General features: G+C 42.4%; 1 protein-coding gene across 1 annotated transcript; it reads left to right on the forward strand.

Moving 5' to 3' along the window:
- Nucleotides 1-1687: 1687 nt before the first annotated feature.
- On the forward strand, nucleotides 1688-9538 carry eif2b2 (eukaryotic translation initiation factor 2B, subunit 2 beta). Its single transcript, XM_080526739.1, has 8 exons — nucleotides 1688-1926; nucleotides 2063-2183; nucleotides 2521-2672; nucleotides 5941-6104; nucleotides 8168-8263; nucleotides 8766-8903; nucleotides 9004-9070; nucleotides 9359-9538. The coding sequence occupies exons 1-8, from the start codon at nucleotides 1755-1757 to the stop codon at nucleotides 9514-9516; spliced, it is 1068 nt and encodes a 355-aa protein (XP_080382865.1). The 5' UTR covers nucleotides 1688-1754; the 3' UTR covers nucleotides 9517-9538.
- Nucleotides 9539-16894: the final 7356 nt, after the last annotated feature.

A 16894-nucleotide genomic window follows, 5' to 3' on the forward strand; every position in this document is an offset into this window, starting at 1 on the left:
GGGTTGGGTACAGTTTGGGTTTTATTCGATACCGGTGACAAATCGATACTTTAAAAACGGTACCGGTACAGAAACATCATCCTCATCCTCAAATCCCAACATATCCTGACGCTACAGCTGCAGGCTACTCATTTCACCACATCAACAGCCCCACATGAAACAACAGCTATAAAAGCGATAGTCACACATGTATCTCGGCCAATAATTTTGTTATTTTTGCTATACAGAAGGAGCGAAAAATACATTAGGTTAGTACACTAGGTTAGTAAAAAGTAAAAGCCACCTTACCTTTACGGAGACAAGATAGACCAAAGTGGTCTGTTTTCAGTAGGCTGACTGGTCTGTTTTCAGTAGGCTGAGTGGTCTGTTTTCAGTAGGCTGAGTGGTCTGTTTTCAGTAGGCTGAGTGGTCTGTTTTCAGTAGGCTGAGTGGTCTGTTTTCAGTAGGCTGAGTGGTCTGTTTTCAGTAGGTAGCAGAGTCCTCAGTAGTAGCAGCAGTAGTAGTAACAGTAGTAGCAGCAGGGCTAACGTTAGGTGTCATAGCAGGTTTCTTTGATAAAAACCCGACATTTTCTAGGCTTGATGACCCGGTCGGCAGCAGTGGCCTTTTTTTGGGCGGCATGGTAGCTACTGTATGTATATACTCCTGTATAGCTAATGAATGAATGTTTGCTTCTCAATAATAGGCTAGGTGCACGATCTCACTACTTCCTGAAAGGCAACTGGTGTCTCACTCTATTGGTTTAATTGATTAATCAGCTGTGCACTGTGTGTTCCAACGGTTTACCGCACAGCTGATTAATCAACCTTTTGCTGTTGCACAATATTCTACTGCGCCCCATGGTGTCTTGGTGGTGAAGTGCAGGCAGTCAAAGGCATACTGTCATTCACAGGAGATTAATGGTGCGCGTAGTTCTTTTGAAAAACGTGTTTATTTTACAATATTTATAATATAAATTAAATAATATTCATTACATTGACATTTTGATCAAATAATAGTTGTGGTAATGTATTATTAGCGACCCCCACAGATTTTTGATTTTACTGCCTTCATGGGAGCTCAGAGAGCCTCAGACCATCTCTATGGGAGCTCAGCTCCCATTGGCTCCCACATAACTCGAACCCTGATCCTGCCCCTTCATCACCCAGCGTTGATGACGCGGATGGTTCAGGTTACACTGGTCTGAACGCGGGCTCGTTCGCCAGACAGCACCAAGGTTCGGAGGTTTCCGAACGCGAACCGACACGGTTCTTTGCCGGTGTGAAAGCCCTATCAGTAGGCTGTGTGCATGCACTACCCCAACTTACTATGAAGCTGCCCCTCCATCTCTGCTACCCGCCAGCATGTATGTCTTGTATATGCTTTTAATGTGGTTGCTGTGACTATTTTCTTTTCCCTTGTCCCCTTTTTGTAATGTTTTTATTGCATGAACCGCATTAATTGCTGCCAACTGCCATCATGTGCTTGCTTGTTTGTGCTTGCTCCAATTATGTGCGATATGTTGTTTTTATGTCTTTCTTCATTTTGCTTATGCTTGCTCTAATTGTTAATATAATGTAATTCTTTTTATTTTAACTATAAATTATTTAATATTTTATTTTACTTTGTCATTTTGTTACCTTGACGTCCAATAGGATTTTGAGTAGAATGACCCGGAAACCTTCCTACACAATGTAGTTCCGGGTTACATGAATTAATGCTGAACGTGTGACAACAACAAACACTTCTAGAGAAAGTTAGCTTTACGAAATAAAATGCCGGGAGCTGACAGGGAAACAGATCTTACGGAGCGAATTGAGGCCTTTTTGGCCGATTTGAAGCGCGGAGGCAGCGGGACAGGACCTCTCCGTGGCTCAGCAGAAACTGCTAGAGAAACGACAGCCCTGCTCCGTAGAATAACAGCCCAAGCACGATGGAGCAGCGCAGGTGGATATGTTGTTAGCTAGCTAGTAGACACAATTCTATTGTCACGCGCCCGTTCTAGTTGACAGCTGTCAAACGCATTGGAGGACCATGTTGCCGTTTGTTCTGTGTAATTTTTCTGTCATTTTCTGCTGTGTAGGGGATTTGATGGAGATCATACGAAAAGAGGGGAGAAGAATGACCGCCGCACAGCCTTCGGAGACCACCGTGGGTAACATGGTTCGACGGGTGTTGAAGATCATCAGAGAGGAGTATGCAAGGTGAGAGGGGGGGACTAAATCCACCTCAATGCATTGATTGACAGCCTGAAACCAACGTTCTTGGCTTCAAAGAAAACACTTATCTGAGAACATGCTTTCCAAGGGGTACTCCTTCTTTGTATTATCGAACATTTGTTGTAGCATTGGTGATTTGGAATCACATTTAAAAAGTGTGTGCCTCTGCTGCTTTTTGCTAAGAGTACATTGTTTTACCCTCTTTTTTTGCCACTGTACATGTCACTAGAATAGTTAACATGTGTTGGCTGATGTTGGCTGATGCAATAGATAGAAATGTGAACTGATTTTGGTTTCCCCTCCTGTTATCCCATATTTCCAGGTCCCGAGGTAGCAGTGAGGAGACGGACCAGCAGGAATCTCTTCACAAACTACTGACATCAGGAGGACTGAGTGAGGAGAACTTCAGACAGCATTTTGCCCTCCTCAAAGCCAATGTCATTGAGGCCATCAATGAACTCCTCACAGAGCTTGGTAAAACACTTGTTACAACACAATGTTTCACACACACAGTTGTTGGATGCATTCAAGCTACTTTTAAGCTTATCATGTTGCTACATTAAAACATGAGAGGAACTTATAGAGTAGGGCTGCCACAAACGATTATTTTCATAGTCGATTAGTCACCGATTATTTTAACGATTAGTCGACTAATCAGATCATAAATTACAGCTTATCGCACAATTACTCAATCGCTCTTATTTAGCTATCATCTTCTAAATCAGCTTCTAAATTTAGCTTGAAGTTGTTAGTTGTTGTTGTAGGCATGTGCTAACTAAAAATAAAGACAATTAAAATGATTGTTCACTCAAAAATAGATCTTTTAATGAAGCAGCATATTTATTTCTGGCATCACTTGCATGTAATGTAATGTAATAGTGCAAAACAAAGGGTACAGTGCATCTTCTCAGGCATCAATTTTATCACAGTACATCATTTTAAAAATGTAGTACTCAGCAGTTTGCACTCTCTACTACATTTAAAAAATGTGTTTGATGCCTGAGAAGATGCACTATACCCTTTGTTTTGCACTCTCCCTCTCTCTCCCCCCCTCTCTCTCCCTCTCTCTCCCTCTCTCTCTCTCTCTCTCTTACACACTAGGGCTGCCACGATTAGTCGACTAGTCGCGACGACGTCGATTACCAAAATCGTCGCCGACATATTTGGTAATCGACGTCATCGCATGTCTTTTGGGAGCTGAAATAACACATTTAATATCTTTATTTGCGTTCACATTTTACAATAAAATTCTTGAACACAAACAGTATTAGTTGCACCAGCATAGGACACTCGATAATTCAAGCTTTACAATCTGTCTATGGGTACAGGTAGCAGCGTCTCCTCCATATGTGGCGGCTGCCTGACGACTAGTCTGTGGACATTACCAAGGCTTCCAAATATAAACACTAATAATTTACATTTGTACCCAAGCTGTACAATGGCATAGAGATCCGTGTCCACTGACAGTCCGTTCAGGTGCACCAGGGAAGGGTCGGCATTCTCCGGTAGTCTATAAACCAGGGGTGCCCAATACGTCGATCGCGATCGACCGGTCGATCGCAAAGGTAGTATGGGTAGATCGCATGGCATTGAACAAAACGAAAACGAAAAAAAAAAAAAAAAGTTTGCCTATCATCCATCCTCACTATGGCTTTTGCCACTTGATTGACGTACAGGTAAGCCAGTCTGAGATCTGATCTTTTCACCTACACCTAACACGCGGTTCACCACGCATGCGCAGTCAACAGCACCAACTACAAAATACAAAATACCGGCGAGACTAATTACCTAGTTAGCCTTCCAATTTCTACTATTTACTATATAATACTAAATAAAGGCTATACAAATGAGTGGGGAAGCTGGACCAAGTAAGAAACCAATAACGTATAACTTCCATCCAGAATGGGAGGAGGACTTTTTTACACGATGTGATATTGGAAATGCGTCTGTCTGATCAGCAAATGTACGATGGCTATTTCGAAGAAGGGAAATGTGGCAAAAGAGCGAAAACGTACGGCTGCAACGATAGCTTCTTATCGCGTCAGTCAGGTTCTTGTTAAACACAAGAAGTCATTCAAAGACGGCGAAATTGTGAAAAAAGTTTCTCGAGGCTGCAGATTGCCTTTTCGATGACAGATCCACAGTGGCTGATGACACCTTGCAACCAGCTCCTACAGCCCTGACTATTAGAAACTAGCTGCCTCCTCCCAGTGCCAGGTCTCCCACTAAGGTAGAGAAATGCATTTATTTCCTCCTTTCAAACTAGGGAACTACCTGTTTTGTATCTGGTTTACTTTTCTGTTTGTTGGATCAGTAGTTGGCTATGGTACTGCAGACTGGCTGTCAGTGTGTGAGTGAGAGAAAGTGAGTGTGTGTGTGTGTGTGTGTGTGTGTGTGTGTGTGTGTGTGTGTGTGTGTGTGTGTGTGTGTAAGAGAGTGAGAGAGAGTGAGAGAGAGAGAGGGAGAGAGAGGGGGAGAGAGAGGGAGGGTTTGTGCTATGGCTCCCTATGCAGACTGGCAAATGTGTGTGTGTGTGTGTGTGTGTGTGTGTGTGTGTGTGTGTGTGTGTGTGTGTGTGTGTGTGTGTGTGTGTGAGCGAGAATAGCAAAGAGGGAGGGTTTGTGATGGTCTTCTCCTGTGGCTGTGTGACAGAGAGAGGGAAAGTGTATTGTGAGTTTACTATGCAGGCTGGGAACTGTGTGTGTGTGTGTGTGTGTGTGTGTGTGTGTGTGTGTGTTTGTAGTACGTGCATGTACGTTTGCGATGTTGAAACTAGACTGGTAGATCTTGGCAGACTGGCTACTTGAAAAGTAGATCTTGGTTCCAAAAAGTGTGAGCACCCCTGCTATAGACTCTCCCGCTGAGCAGCGCCCGCTTGAACGCGAGCCTCAATAGGTGATAAAAAGCATTGTCAAAGCAAGTTTTCCAAGCACTGGTTGCATCTTCTACATTAACGATGGCAGTTACAACGGGTGTGCGTGTGGGTAGATGTTAATAAAAAGTTATTTAGGTTTAGATGTCGAAAAACTCTCAAACAACTTTCACGAGCTGTGCGGCAACCGGCCCGCTCCCCAGCTGTTGCTGCTGCACACACACTAGAGTGCAGATCAGACTGACGCACTTCCAATATCACATCGTGTAAAAAAGTCCTCCTCCCATTCTGGATGGAAGTTGTACGTTATTGGTTTCTTACTTGGTCCAGCTTCCCCACTCATTTGTATACCCTTTCTTTAGTATTATATAGTAAATGGTAGAAATTGGAAGGCTAACTAGGTAATTAGTCTCGCCGGTATTTTGTAGTTGGCGCTGTTGACTGCGCATGCGTGGTGAACCGTGTGTTCGGTGAAAAGATCAGATCTCAGACTGGCTTACCTGTACGTCAATCAAGTGGCAAAAGCCATAGTGAGGATGGATGATAGGCGAACGCTAGCCAGTGGCAGCTTCAGGGAAGAAAAACAAATGCTTATCGCTTATTTCAGCTCCAAAAAAACATGCGATGACGTCGATTACCAAATATGTCGGCGGCGATTTTGGTAATCGACGTCGTCGCGACTAGTCGACTAATCGTGGCAGCCCCAATATAGAGGTAAAATGGCTGAATCCATGCCTTCCGTAGATAGAGGCCTAACAAAGTGTCCTTTAACCACGTTCTCTTTGCACTGTTTGTAACCACCCTGAGGACCTTAAGGACGGTTAAACTGTGACTTTGTCTCTTGATAAGCGTCTTTTATTTGTCTCCTAGAGGGAACAACGGACAACATCGCCATGCAGGCCCTGGAGCACATTCACTCCAATGAGGTCATTATGACGGTCGGCCGCTCACGCACCGTCGAGGCCTTCCTCAAAGACGCTGCACGGAAACGCAAGTTCCACGTCATTGTGGCAGAGTGTGCCCCCTTCTGTCAGGTATCTGCCACCTCTCCATTCCAACCGTACATCTGGAAAAGAAGACTTTGGCAGACAGACATACAAGCAGGGATTAAAGTTCTCCGTCGCTACGACGGATTTCCGTCAATTGTTTCCAAGTCGCGACGGATTTCCGTCAATTGGCTACATATGTCCAGTGTACTAGAACCACTCTACTACGGAGTGTTTGTCCGTGAATAACACCGGCTATGCCCCGGGGTAGAAACACAAGACTATGGCTGGATAAGGTCTACAGGTCTCCACGGTCATTTTAAGCCGTCAACCAGCCCGCTACGACCACGGGAAGTCATGTTAAAAGTGAAGTTACTTCTGTTAAACTGGCGCTAAGCTAACATCGCTAGTGGCTAACTCCCTCCTGGCCTTAAAGAGACAAGCGCCCTTTTCTCATCTCAATCTCAAAGAGCTTCATTAGCTCACCACATCTACACATTTGGTCCCACACACTCCAGATTTGAACCAAAGGTTCTACCCAGGGTTAGTTACCCCTGGTAGAAAGCCCTTTGCTCTCAGACCTTCAGAACCCATTGAAAGTAGTGGAGGTACTCCAGAAGTCCAAATGCATCTCTAACCCTAGGAAACCCTAGGAAGCCCTAACCCTAATGGCATGAAAATGCAACATGTTGTACTCCCTGTACCCCTGTACGTGTGAGAACATGTCTTTTTACACTAGGCACTTCACATCAAGCATTAGAGCTCCCTACAGGTTCCCGCTAGCTCGCGTGCAAGGCCTCCCAGGAATGGCCTAGGACTCTGAAAGTTGATTTGGTACAATGTAGGGATACAATCAAGGAGTGTGTAGAGTTTGGTGACTGTGACTCTTTCCATGCCCGTTCCCTGGGCCCAAACGTACGCCAGCAGCAGCCACCCACTTTAATGAAGGCTTTTCCGGCCTAGTGGTTAAAGGAAGGTTAAAGGACTTTAGCTCAGCAACCACAAGTGCCACAGACACGGTTCAGATATTTTACGAATCGGCTCGGCCCCACCGACAGGCCACACCCACTTTCATACAAGCCACTCCCCCTAATTGTCTAAGCCACACCCATTATCTGATTATTTGTATGTCAGAGTCAACCCTTGCAATAAGTATCAATTTTATTTCATGAATTGAAAACAGCATTGATATCACATAAATCAGAATCAGAATCAGAAGACTTTTATTGCCATGACATGTAAACATGTTAGGAATTTGGTTTGGAACAATGGAGCACGGTTTACAGCAGGACAGGTGCAAGACAGGACAAGACAGTGCAAACCAACATCGAAGTGCAAGAGTCATAATTAATATAAATATAAAGTGCAGAGATCAAGTGTTCAAGTGTTCATATCCAGACAGTCCAGTGGGGGTGGAGGGAGGGTAGATAGATAGATAGGGGGTCAGGTCAGGGGGGGGGGCAGCGGCATTTAGGAGCCGGATGGCTGTGGGGAAAAAGCTGTTTGTATGTCGGGCCTTCACAGTTTTTAGGGACCGCACCCTCCTGCCTGAGGGGAGCGGGGCGAAGAGACCGTGTCCTGGGTGTGCGGGGTCAGCCATGATCTTCCTGGCCCTCCCCAAAGCCCTACTTTTAAACAGGGCCTCAAGGGGGGGCAAAGGGCAGCTAATCACCCTCTCCGCCGAGCGTATCACATAAAAGCAAACTGGCAATAGAAAAGCTGTTCAAAAGAATCTTCTTCCCTTAAAACGCTAAAGTTATAAAATACAAACATATAGTGGAGGTTAAAATGAGAATATGACTTGGCTTGAACAAATTTTCAGTCAGGAGATTTTTTTTTGCTTTAATCCCTGCATACAAGAGACAAGGAAGTAGATCATGTCATGATGTCATGTTCTCCCTATTTGATTTAGTCCCATTCACTTGCTTGTAGCTCTATTTGGTTTGTAGTGCACATATAGGTACTTCCTGAGCAACTTTGAGATTTTTGAGGTCACAGTCAAATCCATTCTAGCAATACTTACTCCTAACCCTCAATGTTTGTTGTCTCCATAATGTTTGACCATCATTCAATACTCTTGTGATGATACCTTTCCTTGCTCTTCTCACCAGGGACACGAAATGGCTACAAGTCTCTCAAAAGCTGGCATTGAAACAACCGTCATAGCAGATGCTGCCATATTTGCTGTGATGTCACGTGTTAATAAGGTACGTCAATATATTTGAAATTTCTGCTTGTTTTTGACATTTCTTATACCAAATCATGCAACAATAGTGATTTTCACTATTCATGAACAAGCTTCCCACTGCTGTCAGGACTGCAGCATCAATACCTATCTTCCACTGTAGACTGAAGACCCATCTTTTCAGGCTACACCTTAACTGTCCCACCTAAGATCTCTTCAGCCCATCTACAGTTTCTCTACTGTAAATAAATTAGGAAATAATCATAATCTTTATTCTTCCTTCTTATAGCATTATGACTGCCAATGGCCCCTGGCCCTCGTAAAGATTAGTTTTTCTTGCTATGACTGATGATTCACTTACTAGACAAATGTATTTGTTGTAAGTCCCTTTGAATAAAGGCGTCTGCTAAATGCCAAAAATTTAAATGTAACATGATTTGGCCAGTGATGAATTCAAAGTCTTTTCAAACCAGTAATAGGTTGATTAGTCAATGGGTGACTAAAACCTGCTGATCTCTTACCAGGTCATCATCGGTACGCAAACGGTTCTGGCTAATGGAGGGCTCAGGGCAGTCAACGGAACGCATACCCTCGCCTTGGCGGCCAAGCACCACTCTACACCTCTCATCGTGTGCGCTCCCATGTTCAAGCTCTCACCACAGGTATTCATAATACTAAAAGAAAGCCTTTCCTGTTAGTAAAGTACATTCACTCAGTGTGGGGACGTTAGATCAACTGATTACATTAATTCTGTGTCCTCAGTTTCCCAATGAAGAGGACACATTTCACAAGTTTGTGTCTCCCCATGAGGTCCTTCCATTTACAGAAGGTAACAGTGAACAGTTTATTGCTACTTTCAATTGTATGATAATGTTTAGGCTACATTTAGATTTCACATGGAAAACTCCTCAACCGATATGTAAGCACCTGTAGTCATCGCTTTCCATCGACATCAAATGTTTTCATAATTCAACTTGTAAGGATGTGTCAGGTTCTTGGATGAGTGGTATTGAAATTTCATTAAATTACTTGCTTTTCCTCACCCAAAGTGGCTCTAACGGACAATCAGTTTGTTGCCCTTGTGTGATTATCTTTGAATAATCAAATTTTCACTTAGGGGAGATTCTGTCGAAGGTGAACGTGCACTGCCCCGTCTTTGACTATGTCCCGCCGGAGCTCATCACACTGTTCATCTCTAACATCGGAGGAAACGCTCCCTCTTACATCTACCGGCTGATGAGCGAGCTCTACCACCCAGAGGACCATGAACTGTAATGAGTGTAAATTATTAAAAGGTTTATGCAACAGTATGTGTTGGTTTTCTCTGTGAGGTTAACAAACGTGCTTTCATGCTACTATGTTATATTTGATTTGTCATCGTAATGCATTTACATGGTAGCAAAGTGGTCTCTTGAGGATAACCTGTACATCATGCTGCCTCCTGCTACAGAAATAGGAGATTATATATCTACATTTTTGGAGAGAGTGTGTTATACTGAATATCAGCACGGCTGTGATTCGGTCGTAGGTATGAGGCTGCAGGCCGAGTACCGAAGACAATCACAGCCGTGCTGATATTCAGTATAACAGCACGACCTCGAGTGTGATATTGCTTTTGTACAACAGTTCTACAGCGCAATTTATTAGTTAACAGTAATAAGTGACAACAGATTATGATTTGTTTGTTTATTTAATCATTTATTTTGGCAACTGGACTGTTGCCTAGTAACCTGAACACAAACATCTGCAGGCTAGCTACTTTGATATTAATGGTTATTTCGGAGTGATACCTATAGTTAAAAGTCCCATTGCTGCTATACTGTATATCAGCACTCATGGAATGCCTCTTGTCCAATCAAATTACTTTATCCAAATTACTTTGTCCAATCAAATTACGGAACTAACTGTTGGATAACAGGGCTTATAATACTAAATACAGAGGAATCCTGGGGAATCACAATGAATCTCGCCTCAATTTAGTATGATTACACCACACAATAGCCTAATGGCATTTAAAGGAAGACTGAAATACAATCATATACATCAGTTCCCTTTAAATCTTGAATTAAACTAATTTTCTCATTTTCACAAGCCACTTTCACTTACAGTAGGCATTAACGTGTTCGAGTGCGGCTCACATGCCTGTAATAAAAAACTGCATAACCAGTAGGTAATGTGCGTACATCAAGTCAATACCTAACATAGAGCTAAGATCGTTTCCACGGTCAAATTGACCCACGTTGAAATTGTATAAATCACTACTTTGACGTGGTTTTCGACGTAAGACACGGGTAAAATCAAATTTGATCCAAAGTACTTTCTATAAATGAGGCCCCAGCAGTCATTTAATCTAGGTGTAAACCTGGATTACCAGAGGTTCAGATTTAAACCAGGATTACATTTAAACTAGGTTTAAAGTTTGGTGTGACAGGATTAGTAAATAAACCTTGATTTAATCCAGTTTAAAAGTTAAACCACGTTCTTGCAACCCAGCCTATGTGATTTATCTAGAGTTTATCAGGCCGTTCCTTAATGCAAATTATTGATTAAGCAATCTCACAACCACAGAATCTCCTAACTCGCAGGCCACTGACCGTCTTGTACACACACATACGAAAACACCATGGGAATTGTTACAAAGGCCAGACTCACACTCTGTAGAGGGTATAAATTACCTTTAAAATGAAATCAATGGTGCTGGGGCAATCTGCTTGATAGTATTAAGAAGTATCGAAATTCCAGATAATGGTATTAAGGAAGACAACATACATGCATATGAAGTACAACAGCGCTGTCTACTGGAGCTCTCGATTTAAGAATTCAGAAAAACATGTAATGACGCCAGGGTACCAGAAGGAGGCGGTTACACGTCTTCAATTTCGCACTCTTTTCAACGACATACAACCGTTTAATGAATCGGAAAATTATATACGTTTACAAGAAAATAAGAAGACAAGGCACGGAAATGAGAATACGTATACCTGTATCCCCTAGCAGATATAGTTCACAAACGGGGAAAAAGACAACGAGGCAGTATTTGCTACTCATGTAGCGAATAGTGCCCAAAACATGTGAATAAAAAAAATAATCGAAAAAGATTAGGTCCCGCTATATTGCTCAGGCTGCACTACAGCGTCTATTCACAGGCGCGATCCCACTACTGAGCGGCACGGGGGCTTTGGCCTGCTCCGTTTCCGGCCTGGGCCGGTGCACCCCTCCTTAGACGACCTGGTGGTCCCGGGCTCCCCCAGGAGCACCATATCGATACCGAACTTAGTGCGGACACCCGATCGGCATAGTGCACTGCAGCTCAGAACTCCTGAGCTCAAACGATCCGCCAACCTCAGCCTCCCAGTAGCTTGGATTACAGGCGCACGCCACTGCACCCGGCGAGAGAAGAGGAGATTTTTAGGGCTTTTAAGTTTCAAAATCGTGACGTCATCATGTGCCCTCCAATGAAGAAAGGCGGAATTGCTATTGTTACATTGCTGGTGGCTCTTGCTTTGCCTGTGTAATTTAAGTAAACAAACAAACTCTCCATACAGTATTTGGCTGATGGCCGAGTAGAAAAAATGAAGAAGAATAGTGTGCCAGTTAATCACATTTATGAAAAATAAACTAATGTTAGAGATGCATTGTAGCCTATACAGAAATATTGCCTTTCGTTTCTGAGAACTACTTTAATTGACATGGGTTGAAATTCACCAAGACCCAAATAGGTTAACCAAATATAGTGGGATGGTCAGACCAGCCTTATTAATTATATTAATGCTCATAATATATGTAACAGTTATAGAAATCCAGCATTCATTCAGTCTGATCATGATATTCTCGAATACATAGACCTACCTGTCAACCCTCCGTTTTTTCCAGTAAATCTCCCGTATTTTTTACTTATTATAATATATTTTAGTTCGTTTTTGAGTATGTTAGACGTTGGTAAAATCGCGATATCCATGCCGGAGTTGCCACTCTTTCCCCATTGACATCACATCCCAGTCTAACTGTAACACGTAAAGTGAGTATTACATTATACCACAGCTTTGTTGAATACTGTATTGTGTTGAGAGGGGTTGATTATTTTTCAATCAACGTAAAAGTAATGCCAATATTAGCCTCTTCACTGTTCCAAATAATAATAATAATAATAATAATAATAATAATAATAATAATAATAATAATAAATACTAGTATTTACACATTTTACAAATTATGTACAAAAGTGGTTCATTGTGGAGTGTCCGTTTTTGTCCTCTATGCAAAGCAACCCTTCTGCCTGTGTCAGTCTCTGTAGCAGTTCCTCTCTGGTGTCAAACACAGTGTCTCTTGTCTCACACATGACCGCTGTCTTCACCATGTCAGCTGTCTTCTTGTCAGGCCCAGGCAACCTACAATAGACACATTTGCACCTGGCCTTCTGACCATTAGGGGGGGGGGGGGGGGGGGGGAGCCAGAAGTGCAGTGCCCAGAGGTGGAGGACACAGGAGTGGAGCACCGAAGGCTGGAGGGCCGAGGAGTGGAGCCCCCCTGTCTGCCAGTTCCTTGCCTCTCCCTGAAGGCCAATTGCATCAGGGATACCTGTCCCTTGGCTTTGGCCAATTGTTTTTGCAGGATGAAGGCATTCACAACAGTATAGAATATGAAAATAAATCACTGAAGAATGGATGGCAGGTATTTTATTTATTTAACCTTTATGTAACCAGACAGGCCAATAATAACTTATTCTTATTGACATTGGCGGCCTGGCAAAAGACCAAAAGCCTCTTGGGGGGGGGATATAGAAATACACATAATTACACATACACGCTATCAGTGAACGCAGTTTCAAGGAAATGCAATTTTGATGCCCTAGAACCCGCTAATAAACTGTAGTGTCACTTTGTGATCAGATTACCAAAAACAAAAAAAAACAGTTGCCAGTTTCGACTATATCAGGGGTGCTCATTGTTCAATCTTTTTTGAACCAAGATCTTTTCAAGTAGCCAGCCTGCTGAAATCTACAAGTCCAGTTTCAACATCGCAAACGCACACATGCACAACACAGACACACACCGTTTCCATCCTCCATAGTAAACTCACAACATACTTTCTTTTCACACTTTGTCACACAGGCACTTGACATCACATCACACATCACCAGCCTCGCGAATCATATAAATTGCTCATACCAGGCTTGCTGGAACCCCCTAGCGACTCTCCCTTTCTGGGTGTGAAGATCGGTGAGTGGTGGCTTCGGGCGGCATTTAGCCAGTAGTTCTGTTTTTCCAGTCCAGTCTACGAAATCCCTTTAGGTCGCTGACAGTAATGTCCATATTCACAAAATCAAGCAAGTTATCCTTATTGATTATTATTATTTAGATCGTTTGAGCTAGCTGGCATAAGCTATTCTGCCGGGCGAGAGGTGAAATGTTAAGTGAACTTGAAAGTGATAAGAGCCAATCAGTAGTGTTAGGGATTTGTATTAAAATAACTAGAAGTGATAAATCAAGTACTGTGTGTTCATTTAAATAATATGTGACTGAGGTCAGTTGAAGTCTCACAGAACCATAAAAGAGAGGTTCTGCTTTTGAGCGACATGGGGGGAAGGGGCTCCTGACTGTGAGAAAGTGTTGTGGTTCAAACCGCCTGTAGATTGCTTATTTTTTACCTATGTAGCCTACTAACAACCATTTTGTACCTGCTGTTATGATATTCTATTTTCCTATACTCATTTTATACTATCATAACTAATGATTAATGATAAGTCTATTCTTCTATACTGTATTTTAACTTGTTAATCGAATCCCAAGTCATGGGAGTCTGTGGGCCTGGCAACAGTGATGTTTACACAAGCGATCCTGATAAGGACATAGGACCTACAGACCTGGTCAGGAGGGAATGTGTTTGAAGATCAAATAACTGGCCAATTAGTGCTTTAGAACGTACGTAGAATACACCCAAAATAACTATCAAAATATCTGTGCATCCTAAAAACATAACTGTGTGCATATGCCTACTGGTTCCTTAAAAAACATTAGAATGTGTGTGTATCTACCGTCGCGCAAGACTAGGCTGCTCAGGATACCGTTGCCGACAGAGTGTGCGAACACTCTCACCATGACAAACGACCGGGGGGTCACAAGAAGATAACACACAGCACACACGCACGGATACCGAAAGAAGTCGAAAGCCATATACCGATACAAAACAGACGCTTACCATAAAACCTAGGGACAGCCCATCCCTAAATGTTAAGGAAAATGTATAAAGACTAGGCACCAAGGGGAAACGGGGCTCTTGTCCGGTGAAGCTTCTGCAGTTAACCAGCTGATACTGGCCTGTGGAGATGAAGCTAGATAAGACCCCTTTCCATGGAATGAAATGCTATTGTTTGCTGATGCTATATGCTTGCTGATGCTATTGTTTGCTGATGTGCTCGAATAAATATTCTCTTAAAGAACAGTTCAGTAGTGGTGCCGAATATATGATTGGATCATTTTATCTTAGAAGTTATATCAAGGACGTATCGTTGAGATTAAACGAACTCGCTTGTAAGTAAAGATTCAATTAACTCAATTCTGGAGAAGTTGATCCCCTTACAGTAGCTCTTATAGGAATTAAAGAACTACTGATTGGCTGTAAGCATGCTTACCCTGGCCACATTAAACAGCGGGCTGAGGCATCGGAAAAAAATAAAAAGACATTTTCACGCATTCGAATGTACGCGAGGGAAAGCAGAGAGAGAAGTGCTTATAATGTAACGCAATGCAAGCAGAGTAGGAAGTGCTACTCCTGCAAGTGGCGCTAAAAATGCAACGTCAAAATGAATGACTCCTGCTGCACTGGGACCTAAAATACGACTCTTTTAATGAAAACAAACAAACGGTTACATGCACTTTTATTTTAATATTTTCACAGTCCTTTTTTATTTTTTCGTTGGGTAAGCACTGCTTACTCTACTTATATGGACGGCACGTCCTTGATCCACACCCGCACAACAAAAGCACACTAACAGAATAAACAATTAGCATACATACAGTATGCAAATTTGTACAGACAGGAAGTCAACAGGCATTCATGGCACAGACAGTAAGCAGCCAACAGGGAAGGTTTGGAAAAACATTAGAGGGTTGAGAAACAGAAGTAAGACGTAAACAGAAGTAAGGTGAAGCTATGTAATGTGGCTGGGTTAAATATAAGACATACATTAAGATGTATCCCCAAGATTATTTCAGTCATGGGCATGATCGAACAAACTCATACAAGTAGTCAGATTCCTTGTGTAATTTCATGAAACATTTTTGGGGAGTTGGAAAAATATACATTTTAAGTTTCTCAATATCTCGCATCCTGGTTTACCTAGAATCAAGATTGCAGTGGTCAAATCTAGTCTAAATTTTTTTTGGAGCCAGGAATCCAATGGTGCTAATTACAAATGATATAGATGCTCAATGATACATGTATGGGTGGCTATCTTGCATTTTGAATACGCATAGCTGAATTTATATTGCGGTAAACATGATCCCGGACATAATCATATTGAAATGATATTCTTGTAATCAGGATATTTATATCTAAAAATATATTTTATTCTCTTTATTCATTTTGTGTACAAACAGAAAAATAAACTGCCGTCATCGAACATAGACAGTTTGTACATTATTTATCCAATCCAACTCAATCCAACTACCCATATCCCCTTAACGGTTAACCCCATAACACTGTTTCTCCATCTTACCTAGTACCTACACATCACCCACCCACCCAGTCTACACATCTCCATTGTCCTTACTATCATCGTCACTAGCAAGTGTGATATCCTGAGAGTCTTAATCATTTTGGCAGTCAGCGCTACACTGACACAGCTCAGTGCAGGGTAGCTCCACTGAATCGCACAAACATCTGTATGAAGAACAGTCTGCTTTACATTGACATCTGACCATCTCAATGATGGCCTCTAGTGCTGGGAGGAACTCAGTTGTGATTGGTTTCAGCTGGCCATCCTTATAGTAGCCATTCTATAGTGGGTCAAGGAACTACTGCTGGGCAATGTCTGCCTGACCCTCGGGTCGTTGTCTTACCCACTGTCTTCAACTTCAATTTCTGGACTGACCTAACATTAGCCTCTAGAATGTCTTGATATTTGGTGGAATCCATTCCTCCTTCCACCCACACAATATTGCCTGTGCCCCCAGCTGCTACACAACCCCAAAGCATAATGGATCCACCTCCATGCTTAACAGATATCAAAGTGTTCTTCTCTACAAATGCTTCACCCTTTTTTCTCCAAACATACCCTTTTTGATTGTGACCAAAAAGTTCAATTTTGGTTTCGTCATTGTTCCAATAGGCTTCAGGTTTCTCAAGGTTTTATTTTGCATACTTCAGACGCTTAACTTTGTGTTGAGGTCGTAGGAAAGGCTTCTTTCGAGCAAATTCTTTCTAGCCATGTAGGTCTTTGTTGTTTAAGGTGTATTGTTGTCCTGTGAACAACTAGACCGGTGTCTGCTACTCTTTTTTGCAACTCTTTTGCAGTGATGTGTGGGTTCTTCTGAGCATTTCTCACCAGATCTCAGGCCATTCTATCAGAAATCTATCTTGGTCTTCCAGATCTTGCCTTGACTTCAATTGGTCCATTTATATTCCCTTTTCTGATGACGTTTCTGACTGTGGA

This window comes from Nansenia antarctica (genome assembly GCF_963989245.1).
Source record: "Nansenia antarctica genome assembly, chromosome: 3".
Taxonomy (NCBI): Eukaryota; Metazoa; Chordata; class Actinopteri; order Argentiniformes; family Microstomatidae; genus Nansenia; species Nansenia antarctica.

Bases quoted from the DNA above. Each gene is read 5' to 3' on its own strand.
- eif2b2 (XM_080526739.1), top strand. From the start codon at position 1,755: ATGCCGGGAGCTGACAGGGAAACAGATCTTACGGAGCGAATTGAGGCC. The intron at 2,184-2,520 runs GTGAGAGGGGGG...CCATATTTCCAG, and splicing joins ATCAGAGAGGAGTATGCAAG to GTCCCGAGGTAGCAGTGAGG. The intron at 9,071-9,358 runs GTAACAGTGAAC...ATTTTCACTTAG, and splicing joins GGTCCTTCCATTTACAGAAG to GGGAGATTCTGTCGAAGGTG.